Source organism: Quercus suber, unplaced genomic scaffold (assembly GCF_002906115.3).
Source record: "Quercus suber isolate HL8 unplaced genomic scaffold, Cork oak 2.0 scaffold_343, whole genome shotgun sequence".
In the NCBI taxonomy this organism is placed as follows: Eukaryota; Viridiplantae; Streptophyta; class Magnoliopsida; order Fagales; family Fagaceae; genus Quercus; species Quercus suber.
In genome coordinates this window covers 650,354-667,128 of record NW_027069795.1, presented here as the reverse complement: position 1 = coordinate 667,128, position 16,775 = coordinate 650,354, and the positions used below count along the sequence as shown (strand labels likewise).

Below are 16,775 nucleotides of genomic sequence, written 5' to 3'. Positions count from 1 at the left end.
CAAACAATAAATTTATAGAGAGTGGGTTAAAGGTTTAGGCGCTGGCCGTCGTTCATCAAGCATGAACTCTCATTTATAAAAAGATACTTAGAGTTTCTTTACAACTGGGAGGATTCTCCTCGGCCATGGGCCGAGGAGGCCTTTTGCTTCTCTTTTTTCCCCCCTCCTTTTTTACTTTACTTGTTTTCCTTATATAGTCTTCATCTTCCTATCTCCTTATTCCATCTGTTAATCATTCATTTGCCTCTCTTCTGGCCGTCCGTCCCATCAGAGGCCTTATCAGTACTCGAGTGGTTCACTCTAATCAACGTTGCCCTGCTAAGGGGTTATATCCCCATTAATGCGGCCAGGGGGGGTTAGGTGAATGCATTAAATGCGAGGGTGACAGCTTACTTCAGGCCTGGTCTTTCCCGAAAATCACCCTTGTCAGGCCGAGGATGAGGAGGTCCTCGGCGTGGATTGGGAAAAGAGGCTTTTCCCAATTTAGCCTTGAATAGTCAGTGTTCCTTGGCATGGGTCTTGGGCCTGCTACCCGATGGGCCGAGGCTATCAGGCTCACGGGCCCCACAATTAATGTTACAACTCTTTTCAATTTTTTTTTTTTATTGAAAGTGAATTTTAACAAATCCACCGTTTAATTAAATTTTCTTCTTAAATCCTTCATACTTGCAACATTTCAAGAAGATAAAATATCAATAGCTATGTCGTCAATCAAATATTTAAATTTCAAGTTTTTGTAGTCTAAAATTATACATAAAAAAATAATTTTATGGATCGAATGGCAAATAACATCCGATTAGCATGAAATTTTAACGTGTTTTAAGAATATAGAGAACATGTAATTTATTGATTAGATTTTTTAAAATATGTAACAATGTTAATTCATTTAGTGAGAATGACTACAACAAAGTTTGTAGCCAAATTTTGTTCTTAAACTTTGGTTTTCTTAACAATATATTAAGTCCTTACAAATAAAAATAATAGTCCAAGAAAATTTTTATTTAACTGAACTTTTGAAGAGATGTAACTTGCAATATTGATAATGAGAATATCATGTAACGATTTCAAAATTAAAAAAAAAAAAAAAAAAAAAAATTAGAAGGAAATTGTAAGATTTTATGTAGTTGTGTGTGTGTGTGTTTTTTTGGTCAATGTACGAAATTATTTTTTTATTAGATTTTATATAATTTAAGTTTCATAAGGACCACTCTCAAAAAAATTCCTAGAGTCGCCACTATCTCCAGCTCTCTTTTCTTTGTGACACCACACCACCAAATTTTCATCAAATCTCATAGGCAACATTTGAGCAGCATGAATCAACTAAGATAATCAAATTCTTTATGTTCCCAGTAATTTATCGGTGATTTAAGTACACGGTCTCCACAATTTGTCAACTAAATCACAATAGGTTCATTTGGACAGCAGCTTTGAGAACTATTTTGACTATTGAGAATTTATGTATGAGGAAGATGTTGACATAAATAATATAATGTTTACAATTGATAATAAATAGTTGAATACCATTCCTATGGATTTTCCTTTGTAACTTTTTCCAAACCTAAACAACGAGGAAAAAAAATGAGATTTGACCCCCCCCAATTTATCAAATTCCTCATGGAACTCATTTTCAGTAACAGTGGAAACATAAAACATTTACTTGTTTGATTTAGGGGTGTCTTAGGGCTTGTTTGGATTAGGCAATTCTCATCACTCAAACTGAGTTATCATCACTCAAACTGAGAATTAGCATGGGACCCACTAAAAATCTGGTGTTTGGCTTGATTTTCTATCTTTGTATTCATCACTCAAACTCAATTTGAGTGATGCTACAGTGCCGAAAACTGAAAACACCAAATTAGTGTTTTCAGTTTCTGAGTTACATAACTAAGTGGCAGCTCCGTAAAATTCTTGACCTTGTGGAGCCCACCCGTATGATTTGTCCCATCAACATCTCTCTCTCCAACCGGTTCTTCTCTCTCTTCTCCTTCTTCATTTTTGTCTTCCTTTACCCAGAGCTCTCTCTGCTCACTGCCCTTCATTGCTCCTCCACAAGCCACCGCCGCCGCCACCACCACGCCAGTCATCACCATCACAAGCAACCACCACGAGCAACCACAAGTTGTCACCATCAAGCTCAACGATTTGGGTCTCTGATCAACCACAGGTCGTGATTTGGGTCTCCGATGTCGTCACCATCAAGCTCAGCCCAGATCGGTTCATCTCAGATCTAAGGATTCTGATCCAAGCTCGTGATTTGGGTCTCCGATCAACCACAAGTTGTGATTTGGGTCTCCGATCCAAGCTCAGACCAGAGACCCTTCGCCGTGGAGAAGATAGAGAGATAGAGATGGAGATAGAGATGTGCTGATCTGTTACCGTGCTCTTCATTGTTCATTCTCATCTTTTTTTTCTTTTTTTTTTTTCTTCCTTTCAAACTCTCCATTCGCATCCCTTCTTTTTTCTTCTCTTCAAATGCACACCAAAACTGCACACCGGCCCTCCAAAGCTACTCACACCTGCTCATCATCGCCACCACTCACCAGCTGTGGGCCGAAAGAAAAGATCAAGATCTGGGCTTGATTTTGGTTTGTTGTTTGATTTGGGTTTGGTGATTGAAAAATGGAGTTTAATTTGGGTTTGCTATTTCTAAAGAAAAAAAATTTTGTTTTGGGTTTTGGTGTTTGGTGTTTGTTTCAAAATGGAATTTGATTTGGGTTTGGGGTTTCTAAAGAAAATATTTTTGTTTTGGGTTTTGGGGTTCATCCACAAATGTACAGAAATGGGTTTGTGCGTGTGGAGTTTATGTATGTTCTATACAAGATGGTGGGTATGTCTCACGGTGACAGGTGAGGCACTGGGGTTTATGTATGCTCTAAGCTTTTAGTGTTTGTGAGGAAGTGGGTTTGATGGAGTTGATACAAATTGTGGGAGGAGGCTAGAGCTTTTTTTTTTTTTGGGTTTCTGGAAAATCTGTATGAAAATGGAAAGAAAGAAAGTAAGAAATGAAAGAGGCATGAAATGAGGAAATGAAAGTGAAGGGAGAAAGAGAAGAGACGCGGGTAGGCAACTACCATTCTGACCTAACACAGTAAATGGGTCCCACCAGGTTGTGCAAAATTTTGAGTTATAAAGACCAAGATATGAAGCCAAACAAGTTTTAGCTTGAGTGAGTGAAAAAATAGAGTTAGAGAAATAAGTTACGAAAACTGAGTTTGAGTGATGAGAAATGAGATATGAAAACTAAGTATTGAGTTAGGAGCAAACCAAACGGGCCCTTAGTTTTCATATCTCAGTACTCAGTTTTCATAACTTAAACTCAAAATCCATAACTCATCACCCAAACTCCACTGTCACTCAAAAATTCCAACACTTTTGTTTGGTCACAAAACTCAGTCATGTATCTCAATTTTTTAACTTCACTTTTTGCCAAAATGATGGACCCACCCACTGACACTGCAAAGAAGAATATGGTTGCTATCCGCGTCTTCAAACCCAGCTCCACCACCACCAACGGCAAATCCAGAAATCCACAACCATAACCACCACCACCAACAGCCTTCAACACAACCACAACCTCCACCAAAAAATCCAAATGAATCAAAAATCTAAACCCACCAACAGCCCTCAACCAAATGTATTTGATTGAAGAAGAAAAAAAGAAAAAGAAAAAAGAAGAAGCATTATGTCTCACCGCGTTACAACCATCACCACGTGAAGAAAAAAAAAAAAACAACTAAGAGAAGAAACTAGAGTGAAGAAGAAAGAAAGAAAGAAAGAAAGAAAAGAAAAAAGAAAAGAGAGAAGAAAGCATCAGGTCTCATCACCGGCGAAGCTTCCGATCCCCTATCGCCTATCGAATCCCCGGCAAAGCATCAGGTCTCATCAACCCATCTCTATCTCCATCTCTATCTCTCTATCTTCTCCCTCCCTTCAACCCACAGCCTCTCATTGGCACCATCAACCACTACCAATCCACCACCACTAACTCATAATTGATGTCCACGGCGAAGTACAAGCTAATGTCCACGGTGAAGGGTCTAGTCTGAGCTTGGATCAGAGACCTAAATCACGACTTGTGGTTGATCAGAGACCCAAATCGCTAAGCTTAATGGTGACGACTTGTGGTTGCTCGTGATGGTGATGACTGGTGTGGTGGTGGCGCCGGCTTGTGGAGGAGCAATGAAGGGTAAGTGAGAAGAGAGAGCTCTGGGTAAAAGAAAACAAAAATGAAGAAGGAGAAGAGACAGAGAAGAACTGGGTGGAGAGAGAGACGTTACTTGATAGGACAAGTCATACGGGTGGGCTCCACAAGGTCAAAAATTTTACGGAATTGCCACTGAGTTATGTAACTCAGAAACAAAAAACACCATTTTCTTGTTTCTGGTTTTCATCACTCTCACTCAACCCAAACTGAGTTTGAGTGATGAAAACAAGGAGAGGAAATCAAGCCAAACACTCAGTTTTCAGTGGGTCCCACGTAATTCTCAGTTTAAGTGATGAGAACTGTGTCATATGACTCAAAACAAGGCTAATCCAAATAGGGCCTTAGAATCATTACCATTATAGAGCAAGATATATATTAAATGACAATGATCTTATTTTCGAAATATAGAAATCATCTGTGTAATCAAAACTATATCCTGGCTGTGACTTGTCACTGAAATAAAATGATCCTATCGAATAAGGCGCAGAGTAGTGCAACCCAAAATCTGACATCTGGAGAAGATGAGGGCAAAATTAAAATGTTGGTTTGAAACTTTCGATTTCAACTTGCCTAAATCCCAAACTAAAAGAATAAAGCCCAAATAATTTGCTTCAGTGAAGGATCTAAAATCAATGATATTCGAACACCAAAACCATATCCTTAGGAAGTTTGGGGTACTGAAGTCATTCAAATCCAAGAAACAAAAAACCACATATGAAAAGAAAGAAAGAAGAAAAACAAAATTAGAGGTACCGACACCGTAGAATGACCCCCAAATTCAATACGCAACTTGTATCTTATGATCTATCACACTCGTAATTGTTGTTTCCCACCTGGCCAAAATAGCTAACTATTTTTTTTTCTCAAACTATCTAGTTAGTAGTTTCAGTTTTGAAACTATATTATTTAGTAGCACCTCGAGTCTTAGAGGGTCGATGTTGGCACATAAAAATCGAGTTTCTAACACTCGAGGTCCAACCCTTGTAACCAAATAAAAGAAGAACCAGAACAGAGAAGGGGGATAAGCCAGAGAAAAAAAAAAAAAAAAAGCCCAGAATGAGAAGAACGCAGAGAAAAAAAAAAAAAAACGGAGAAGATCCAGATCGGATCACCTCGCGCGTCCCACAGGCGCGGCGCGCGACCCAGGCGCGGCGCGCGAGCCCAGGCGGCGCGAGGCCCAGGCCGCGCGAAGCCCAGGCCGCGCGCGACCCAGGCCGCACTACGCCCAGGCAGCGCGCCGCCCAGACCGCGCGCCAGCCGCGGCCGCGCCTGCTGGTGAGGTGAGCTCCTTCTCTCCCTCTGAGCTCTTTCCCTCCCTCTGATCTGAGTTTGGATTGAGATGCATGGATTTGAAATTTTTGAAATTTGTTTTTGGTATTTTCGCTGGTTATAGACTTAGAATTTATAAATTTTTTTTTATTGGAACTCGAGTGTTAGAAACTCGATTTTTATGTCCCAACACCGAGCCTCTAAGACTCGAGGTGCTACTAAATAATATAGTTTCAAAACTGAAACTACTAACTAGATAGTTTGAGAAAAAAAAATAGTTAGCTATTTTGGCCTTCCCACCTGTCTTGTGCTCAAACACATAAATGATAAATCATAAACGGACTAGTGCAGCTTTGAATGGTAGGTTTGAAACATATGGTTAGTTGCATGTTTGACTGGTAGCTTTCTATGTGAAAGGCTGTACATTTTGTCACCCGAAGCTTAGATTAAAGTCTTGAAACTGAATGCTTAAGGACTAAGGCAAAGGCTATATTCCGGCATAGATTTTTTCTCTTATATATGCCACCAAACTAGTTTCGTTAAGTTTTTCTAAAATCGGGTGCATCTCAAGGCTTTAAAATCTCTTGCTTTGGCATCTTTCTTGGTGGTATTGGAGGCTGCAGCTGTGGTGGTAGACTGGTGCTAATTGTGTAGAACTCAGCTCTAGTCTCTAAAGATGGGACCTGGTGGGCCTGGTGGAGTGGAGGTGGCGGCGGTCATGGGGAGTGGGCCTGGTTGGGGTGGCGGTGGCGGTGGCTGGGGCGGCGGCCCTGGAGGACCTGGATGGGGTGGGCCTGGAGGACCTGGCTGGGGTGGGCCTGGAGGTCCAGGCTGGGGCCCTGGCCCTGGAGGACCTGGTTGGGGACCTGGAGGTCCTGGTTGGGGACCTGGCTTTTTTGGTGGTTTTGCTGATGGTTTTTGCAACATGGTATCTTCAGTGTAAGTACAATTTCCCTTTTGTATTTAGTATTTGCAATTACATCTAGGATTTTGCATAAAAAAAAAAAAAAGTTTTGAATTGCCATTTTATCCTCACTAGTATAAATTTTCCTTTTTCTTATGCTTACAACAAAGTTTTGAATTATAGGGAAGACCACTGAGTTATAATGATCTGGGTGGTTAGCAATAATTATTATCTTTTGGATTATCCATTGACTGACATTGATTCTAAATTTTGTTTTCTTTCCTTTATGTGTTTTTCTTCCTCCTCTGTGGGGACTGCAGATTGTCCTGCCTATGCTGTTGCTGGTTGCTACAAGACTGCTTTGGCGGACCCCGTGGCCCATATGGCCCTCCTGGGCCTGGCGGGCCTCCACGTTTCTGATTGGTTTATTTTTACTATACTGCAATGCTCATGTTTTGTTTGAGTCCATGTAATAATGTTTGGTTTCATCCATGATATTCCACTTTACATCCTTTTTTTTTACTCTGGATTGTGAAAAAGGGAAGCGAAATGATTCTTGGATGTCATAGTTTTAGAAGTACCCTTTTTTTCACTTATTTTTCTCCAATTTTGCAATGATCTCCAAGTATTGTTCAACAAGGCTTCGTTTGAGAGTTTATAAAAGAATGGAATGGAATGATCATAAGGGAATGGAAATGAATGGAATGAAATATATTTAAGCAAAGAAAAGGAATGGAATGAAATTAAGTAATCTTGTTTGAGAGTAATATAGAGGGAATGAGAATCATTTTATGACAATATTACTATTAGATCCCTATTTTAAAATAAATGGTTGAATATATAAGAGTATTTTTGAGAGTTTTAGTAAAAACTCATTAAATATAATTTCATTCCCTTTCATCCCTCCCAAAATTAGGGAAAATGAAAATTTGAGGTTTTAAAGGAATAGAGAAAAATGAGTGTTCTGTTCTATCTATTCCATTCCTTTTCACTTAAACTCTCAAACAAACAAATGGACATTTCATTCTTTCCATTAAAACTCTCAAACAAGAGAAGGCAAGAATATTTTAAAATTATTCTTTTCATTCTTTTCCATTCTCTCCTCCCAATCAAGAAAATGTTTCTTCAATTGTATGATGCCCATTTTAGTTTATATGAGATGTGTTCGGAAGTAAAGCCGTACACAATGATGCAAAATATTGAGTTAGCAACAGATCACTTTCTTTTACTGCCAAATAATTCTTAGACTTCTATCAAGGTGGTAGCTCTTAACTAATGCAAAAAGACAATTTAAGCATCATGGTGGATTTCAATTGAGTAACCCCCCATTATTGATCTCAGCCTTATATTGGTCTAAACAGCCAGATAGGTTTGCTATCTAATGGTTTCTAAGTTTGCTATCTATTTCAGAGGCAGCTTTAAGCATCATGGTGGATTTCAAATGAACTCTCTGAACTAGCCAAAAACCAAAAATTATATATAAAATATTTTAATTTTTTTTGTTTTGTTTTGACCCCTAAAATAAAATTTTGAACACTCTTAACCCTAAATTTTGTTTAATTCCAATTGAAATAAGCTTGAATATAATCATTTTAGTACTATTTTCACAATAATTTTACAATAAAAGTTAAGTGACAAATTTTAATTGGTTTTTATCTAAACCCACAAATGATGTTACTTTTTTATATATCTTTAACAACTTGCCACTTAAATTTTGTTGTAAAAGTGGTATGTTAGTAGCTAGCTATACTCTTAAAACTGCTGCTTCATTTTTTTAAATAAACAAATAAATCCTTTCTCCAGACTTTGGCTTACTTTGCTATTGGCCGCAGAATGAAATTGTTTTTCCTGCAATTTTCTTTTTCATTAGCAAAAAACTGCATAACTTTTAGCACACAAAAATTACAACACTATTGACTTGTCTAGAAAAAAATCCTACAGCCGACGCGCCTACAGCCTACACTGCTCTATTTGATATAATATCTACGTGAATAGGAAAAACTATAGTATGGCGCCCTATTAAAGTTGATCGTATCACACATTCCCTATTTGTGTATAATAATCATATTATTTCTACATCTTAATTATAATAGAATAAAAATAAATAAATAAATAAAACACAAGAAGTTGGTTCTGTTAAACTAATTTTCTATAATAATAAAAAGTGGCTGCATTCGAGCTTCAACAATACAAGCACATGGTTTACTGAACTTTTTCCATTTGTTTATTTGCAACAAAAAGATTTCAACAGGAAGATAAAACACCCATGAGATCAAGTAAAGGAATTGTTAAGAAACATAACGGTGTCAACAAAATTAAACAGGTAGTAGGATATAACCACTATTTATATTAGGGTAAAAAAAGCCTCTAGAACACAAGAACAGTATTAGGAAACTCACAAACTAGTCCCAATTCAGGTATCTGTCCAATATCTCACACTCAAAATACACCAAACAAGCACCAAAACGACCCAAAAGATGTACTTATGTTAGCAAGAAGGCAACCAGCATAACCATGTTTAGCTGGTAACACCAACAATCTATGTACAGAGAAGAAAAAAAGAAAAAGAAAAAGAAAATCCTAAATGCATACATGGCAGCTTGAAGAAAGCTACTGGATTACTAGAGACTTGAGTTTTTGTTGACTGATGCCCCATGCTGCAACTAGCCTTCCAACCTGTCAGACAAATTTCAGGAACTTTATCAATAGAGGATTAGTAAATTTCTGGATTAGAACTACGTTCCAAGGAGCCTATAATGTAAGTAGTTATTCCATGTGAGAGCTAAAATCAACCTCATTAAAAGTTTTAGTGGGGGAGATTTGTCATTATTCACATTAAAAGATCAAGTCAAAGACACTCTTAACTAATCATATACGATTCACAACTACTGCGACATTGACAGTTAGTTGTATTGGCAAGTCACTACATTACGATATAAATATTTCATTTAAACACACTATCTTATTTTAAACTTTTGAATTACTTGTGCACATTCAGATTTCAGACAATGCAAAAGGCACTCAACCATGGAAAAATACTATTATAATGGTACTATACCATTTTTATTATTATTGTTGTTGTTTGCTTCTACTCATATAGAAATTAAATATAGAGAATTTATATAATGAAACAAGATTCGTACCTGCTTGTCACTTATTCACAAGCGATCTTTGTGTCAAAGCTGCTAAGACATATGGCAAATGCTTGGAAAGCTGAGATTGGATACTGATAATCCATTGTGAATACATCCTTTCCCACCTTTCCAAACTGGAGAATGACATTCTCATGCTCTGGCCCAGCTACTCCATTGTCAGGAGAAGCAACCAGCTGAAAATTCTTAACTGAAGCAACTGTCACCCGTCCATTGAAGTTCAGACACCAGCACTGGAGTTGTTCATGCCACCTAGGGGCCTTGTTCCTTAAGACCAGCATTCCTTCACTTGGAACAGACGAATGTCCAGATCGGAAACTATCTGTCCGGATTGATTTTGATCTGAAGAAAGGGAGGGATGGAAAACTATCCACACTGCCAAGGAGGAATTCAGTCTGTGTGGGAGCCACACCTCCTGGCTCAACAGCAGAGTTGGGAATGGCATCCATGACACAGTGCATTCTTCTAGGACCCCTGGTTTCCAAAATATTAAAATCTCATTTTCACATAGAGAATATAGTGTAGTAACTGACCATGATGGTTGCAGTTCTGTGTTGTTTATCATTTTCTATGAAGAAAAAGACGTACTTCAGCACCATCTTTCATACCTGGAGCCCAAGACATTCAACTCATATGAAATATGAGCAATGGAATAGTTGCCAGGAGGGACTTTGGGGGTGACTTGTCTATTAATTAGCCTGGTAGAACGACATTTGGTGACTTTCACTCCAGCATGTGGTGGTTGTGCATCAAATATTGTGAATTTGGTACCCAGAAAGTTCGATCTATATCACAGAAAGTGCAATTTACACTTAGGCCAACAAGATAAACAAGAACCAGTCCTGTCAAGCCAGCTCAACATACCTCAATTTTCCAACATAGGTGCTACTCCCTTTTGACACATCATCAGAATTTAAAGAGATGATGTAATCTGTGTGAGTAGGACGTCGACACTTCCGTGCAGCAAGAAGGAACTTTCCATCATCAGTTGAAGCTGCCAAGATAAAAATGCAAAAGAGCAGCTCAGAGATGAGACTCAAAGAAAAGCTGAACCTTTCCTTCTCTAGTAGGAACCTAACTCTCTACTAATCAAACTAATCTCACAAAAGTGAAATCAAATATAACATATACTGAAAAGAAGAAACGTTTGGTTATTTGACCTTGATTTAAGCCGAGGTAAAGATAATATATTTGGCTGCTACGATTCCGTTTGATGAAACACTGAAGGAGGGAGTCCCTTGGGCCAGGCTGCAAAAAGATAACCAAGGATTTTGAATGTTAGCTGGATGACAAAAGGTCACATGCAATAAAGACTATAACCTTACTATCAAGAAAATACTTGATAGCAAGGTTTTCTGAGGAGGATAGCTGGCATCCAGTATTTGCTAACATATGAACATCATTAAGTACTTGCAACAAAATTCAAAAATTTTCAAGAATCACAAATATAAGCAGGACTTGGATAGTCTTTAGAAACTAACCATCATTTAGAAGCAGCAATTCACTCCAAAATGTCAAATACTACTGCTAATAAAGCCATCCCCCTGACTACATCATTAATTTTTTTTTTGTTTTTAATGGAATGCTTTTTTTAATTGTTAATAACATACGCACCCAACGGATCTTGAACCCTCAACCTCACCCTCCACCTTACTCTCACAAGAGGAGGAGGTACCATTTAAGTTGAGCTCATTGACATTTTTATCTAATGCTTTAGATTCAATATATTCGAAATCCATGTTAATGATCTGAGAAATTGACCATAACCGTTTCAAGTTAAATCATGTATCAACCCATAATTAACATGGATTTGGAATATATTGGCCAAATGTTTTATTATATCACAAAGCAAAAAGAAAATTAAATCCACTTTACATTTTGTTCTCTTGAGTGTTGTAGTCTACATTGGTCTCACTTTATGAAAAAATGGGGAGTTTGCTTCATTTTTAAAACCATGTTTTGCACCTGTGACAATAACTCTCTGTCTTGACGGACTGCAACTTTCTTTTTCATTCCCCTCTTTTCTGTGTACAATGCGAGTGGCTGGATCACATTCTAAAAAATGTTTTAACAAATATCTGAATGACACTGGACCAGAATGCATTGATGTAAAGGTCTCTATTGATTGCTTGGTTGGAACCATAGAGGCATTGATATTTATAAAATGCCTAATTTCCCAGATTATCAAACTTCAAGGCAATATGCAATCTAACTTTTCTGATTTAATAATTCCCAGATTCCTCACAAACATCCCCAAACAGTTCTTATAAGAACAGAGTGAGAGCATGTCTACTTTTTCTTCAAACCCAGATCTTCCCCCATTATCACACCGATAATTGTATACCGATTTTCTTTCTAAAAAACTGTCACAGGAAATTGGTACACAAAAGAAAGAACATCATAAATTGCATGACCTTTTTTTTTTATAAATATAAATCGCAGGATCTATTCTAAATTAAACCCATTAGCATGTGGGATAATGAAACCAGTGGATCAAATAGCTAAAGCTCAAGCATATGTTGTGCTTCTGGTTCCAAGCACCACTGGGTGGACACTGGACAAACTATTAAAGCCAACCTTCTGACTCCCCAAATTCCAAAAGATTATGAGGCAACATCTTTGCTGACAAATGAAACTAACATTGTTTATGGACCAGTTCCCACTATCCATTATAAACAAATTGAAAGCAAAAAAAGTCAAATTTGAAAATCCACTTGCTGCTCTTAATAGCTAGGAAGGTACATCATGTGAAATTTTCATTTCTAATTGTGGAATTACAATGATGGTAAACATGTAAACCATACAGATATGACTGTATCATAACAAGAAACAAATATAAGGTAAAAACACAATGAAGAGGAACATAGTTGAATCATAAGCAGCAACTCATGTATGTTCAAACCTGCTTCAAGGAGATTGGAAATGTCAATTTGCCAGAAACCTCAGGGGATTTCACAATTTCTTTCATGATTTCTCTCCAATTCCTGCAAACACCAGCACAAGCAACCACATTTTTCCGAGGAGGCCAAGTATCTTCAGAGGTGTCTATCCTTATTAGCACATCCCTCAAAAGTTCCGGTGGCAAGTTAACCCAACAGCTCTGCTTCAAAGCATCAATTGTTGCCACCGCAGAGCTATCCTGGACTACCCGGTGCGATCTGGATCTCATCCCAGACACAAACTTCACCTCAAACCCTTTCCTAGAAATGCTCCCAAACTCACCTCTCATGTCCTGAATGATACTCTTCAACGACATTTTATGTCTCTTTAGTTCTTGACCTTTCTACATCTAAAATAACACAAAACTTAACATCAAAACATTCCCATTCCCTCCAAATAACCCACATTCCTCACAACATAATGAAATATGACCTCAGTATCCCCCCCAAAAAAAAAATTATATATATGACCTAGAAAAACTAATTAAAAACCCCACAAATCTCAAAATCCAAAAGTCTTTACTCAGATGAAAATGACAAACTCAAATTCTTCCCCTAAACCATGAAAATAAACCAAAATCACTCCAAAACCGGTATATACACAACACTAAGCCCTAAACACCCACATTTCTCACGAATTAAAAACCAGTAAACAAAAGCTTAGAAGCCCCAAAATCTATAAATCCACAATTTGATCATTTTGACCAACCATCACCACAAATTCTCTTCCCCCAAAAATGTGAATCAAACATAATTCATTTTTTAAAAAAGGCATGAACCCAGAATCAAGCAACAGAAACCCAGAATTTAGATCCAAAATAAACTCAAAACTTGACCAAAGTTATGAATTTTGACCAATAAATTCAAAACCACAAAAATACCCAACAAAAAGTAACGAACTAAACCGCCAAATGCAACCAAATTTTGCAGTTTCTCTCAAACAATCACTGACCAAACACCCTACAAAAAGAAAACATTAAAAGTTTGCAACAACTAAACTGCAGTTTACAGAGATTGAAACAAACCAACAAACAAACAAACAAACCTCAAAATGCAATGCACTGTTACAGAAACTTGCTAAGGCCAAGAAAACCAAGGGGGAGTGATACCCATCAGTTACCATAGAAAGGAAATGGTATCACAGTGCAGTCTACAGAAACATGTTAGGGTTTGTTTGGTCTGTGTGTCAGTGTGTGGTCCCAAAAGGGGTCCCTAGGACCACTGTTTTGTCTTGATGGATGCCTTTTATCTAGTGGCTACTGGCTTGGTGTGTCTCGGGTATTGCTCGGGTCAAAGTTCGGGTCTTTGGGCCAGGACCCAACAGACTTTTTTTTTCCTTTCTTTTTTTGCTTTTTCTTTTTCTTTTTCTTCTAAGCTCAAAGGTGGCAGCATGAATGTCGGATGGATTCTACTGACAAGGGATAAATAGTCGTGAAAGATGCTACATATGATTCTAAATAGTTACAATATATTGCTAATTCTGCAGTTAAAGCTATTTATACCGTCTTAAATCCTCAAATACTTTATGCACAGAAAAGTGGTAACTAAGTTACAACGCACTTGAGATGTCCATTTTAAAAGCATATAACTAATCTTTATGTAAGTATCAAACTATTCCCCTCTACATACATAGGGCAATTTGCTTGTGACAATTTCTTAAGGGTGACTCCAAAAACATTGGGCAGAAGACTTTAAACTAGTAACTCATAGATTGATAGACCACATGAGGCTTATATGTAAACTGTTAATTGTCTAAATACTTTTTTTTTGTGACAATAATTGTCTAAATACTTAATCCCTTAGATTTATGAATGTTAATATAATGCACACACATATATATACAGTGGTTTATATATAAAACAATAAAATAGATGATTAGGCATTACATTCAAAATATGAAGAAAATTTCATGTTTTAAGGAAAACTCACACAAGGGTTTTGTGTAATTTCACAATAATAAATACAAAAATTTGCAAATACAAATACTTGAGGTCTTTTTTTTTTTTTTTTTTGAGGAGGGAGGTTAAATATGATAGAATTTTAATTTAATCAGAGCATTAGCATTAGAAAATTCCAATGCTACTCTATTTTACAATCCTAAAAAGCCATTTTATCATTATACCATACAATTTTACAATACTTCCACATTCCAAACTTCTACTTCCCTCTTTTACTCATTAAAATAATATATTTCAAAATTATATCTTTTCTTTCCCATCTATCTCCTCTCTTTACATAATAAAATATTATTATTTTTTTACAATACTTGCTAAAGTGCAATTCTATGTTTAGAATTACACTGTAGCAGTATTGCAAAAAAATTTGCAATACTGCTGTTTAGCATTCCCCAATACAGATGGTTTTGGGGCTTAAAATTCCAAATTTCTCTTAGATTTGGCATAAGCATTCCCCAATGCTAATGCTCTAAGACAATTGAATATGAACATTTTTGCATATGTAAACACACGTGTGAGTTGAGATGGGTTTTGCTTGGGCTTGAGATTGCTCACTTCTTCTTGTGGAAACCAAAAAAATATAAATAAAAAATAATTTTTTTGAGACAAAAATAAAATATAAATTGATGGCTCAGTATCTTGTTCTTTTACATACTAGTTATTGTATATAATAAATTATTAGAATAATTTTAGATCGATTATACTTTGTTTTATGGTTGAATGAAAACTATTTATGTATGCATAGAAAGAAACATAGAATGAGTATCAAAAGGCCTTTCCTTGCCAAAATAGGAGAGACATTACTTTTTCAGGAAACACGCCAAAAAAATAAAGCGCTACTACTATGGTAATAACTAATAATAAGTGAGTGGTTTTCAAATTTCAATAGCAAAATTAGAAAAATCCACACTCAAGAAACTTCATAGAAAGGACGAAGGGCATGTTTTTGCCAAATAATACATTTTGTCTAGGATTATTTGGTAGTTTCTTGAAAAAAAAAAAAAAAAACCTTTTATGTGACTCGTCTCCTATTTGATGTGGATTAGTGTAAAAAACATGTTGAAATCTTTAGTGTCCTCTTGTTTCCCTGTGTCAGAGAAAAGGCATTATATATATATATATATATATTTGTGTGTATATATATGTGTATTAATAGATAAAATTTAGAGAAAATCTAATTATATTTTAATTGAATTCTCAATTTTGTGTCACGTATCCTATTTAATTTTTAATTTAGTGCCAAGTGAATTATTGAGCGTAAAAATTGAAGAGTCCAAATCCAATTAGATCCTAAATTAGATTTCAATTAGAGTCCAATTTTTCGTCACGTGTCCATCTAAGTTTTTAATTTTTGTGGCAAGTGAATTATTGGGTTTAATTGAATTGGAAATATCTTTGAAACTCTGGTTCTAATTAAATAATGAAAATGGTAAAAGAAGTATGTTCCAATATTTGGAGTCTTCTGTATATGTGTTGTTGTAGTTTAAACTTGGTATTTGAATTGTTAAATTGTTAATTCACAATTTCATTGTTTATCTATTAATCATGTATAATAATATTGTTATTTGCAACCATCATGATATGATATCAATTATGTGATCATTTCGAATGCTTTCTTTTAGAGTTTAGATAGAGTCTATTTTATGATTTAAAAAACTTACAATTAAAAGACTTTTGAAACTACATTTTTTTTAATTATTGAATATATGTTGGATCTTAAATGACTTCTATTTAACTCCATCCTTTTATGACATCATTAAAAATAAAACTCATATAGATAGGTATTAGGATATTATTTGGAACTATCATAATGGACTAACGTATTACACATGGTACAGATCTAACTGTAATATCCTATGATTTAAAATAAAAATTAAACTTATGGTTGTTTTCTCTTTGCAAAAAATGGTTAAATTCTCATTAATTGCGATGGTTCACTTTTAGGTAAAATAAAAACTCTATTAACTAAGTTTTAAGAAATTTAAAACTCTATTTCAAAAAATTTCTAGAAAATTATATTTTATTTTAATTATTTTAATAATTTTATATTGTAAAAGAATAAAATTTATACATTACATACAATCATTCTTTCAGTTACTTTCTAAATAATGGAGGATATAAGAATGCAATTTGTAGATCTACTATTAAAATAACGTAGATTAGATTGTTAGTGGATGGTAGATTTAATTAAAGTTGAGTATTATGTGAAATAATCACTACAAAATAGCCCATGCCAGGATATGTTATGTGAAATCAATGATATGAAATAAATTTTTTTTTTCTAAACCATTATATTGAACAAAAAATTACTTATTTTCATTTCTTTTCAAGTTATGCATTTTTTAAGTCAAG

General features: G+C 35.7%; 2 protein-coding genes across 3 annotated transcripts; one reads left to right on the top strand and one right to left on the bottom strand.

The window, feature by feature from the left end:
- The first annotated feature begins 5,917 nt into the window (after positions 1 to 5,917).
- On the top strand, positions 5,918 to 6,899 carry LOC112020552 (uncharacterized). The gene is made up of 2 exons (XM_024053108.2): positions 5,918 to 6,412; positions 6,698 to 6,899. Exons 1-2 carry the CDS (start codon positions 6,150 to 6,152, stop codon positions 6,795 to 6,797), a joined length of 363 nt encoding a protein of 120 aa, XP_023908876.2. The 5' UTR covers positions 5,918 to 6,149; the 3' UTR covers positions 6,798 to 6,899.
- Positions 6,900 to 8,704: 1,805 nt separating this feature from the next.
- Positions 8,705 to 13,698, bottom strand: LOC112020556 (tubby-like F-box protein 3). Of its 2 annotated transcripts, none has more exons than XM_065759832.1 (7): positions 13,514 to 13,698; positions 12,432 to 13,428; positions 10,690 to 10,777; positions 10,394 to 10,523; positions 10,138 to 10,314; positions 9,521 to 10,003; positions 8,705 to 9,053 (listed from the first exon to the last, which is right to left on the bottom strand). In XM_065759832.1, exons 2-6 carry the CDS (start codon positions 12,783 to 12,785, stop codon positions 9,532 to 9,534), a joined length of 1,221 nt encoding a protein of 406 aa, XP_065615904.1. In that variant the 5' UTR covers positions 12,786 to 13,428; positions 13,514 to 13,698; the 3' UTR covers positions 8,705 to 9,053; positions 9,521 to 9,531. The 2 variants fall into 2 exon arrangements, with proteins under 2 accessions (XP_065615904.1, XP_023908879.1); XM_024053111.2 differs by having other exon boundaries at positions 12,432 to 12,818.
- Between the last annotated feature and the right edge of the window lie 3,077 nt (positions 13,699 to 16,775).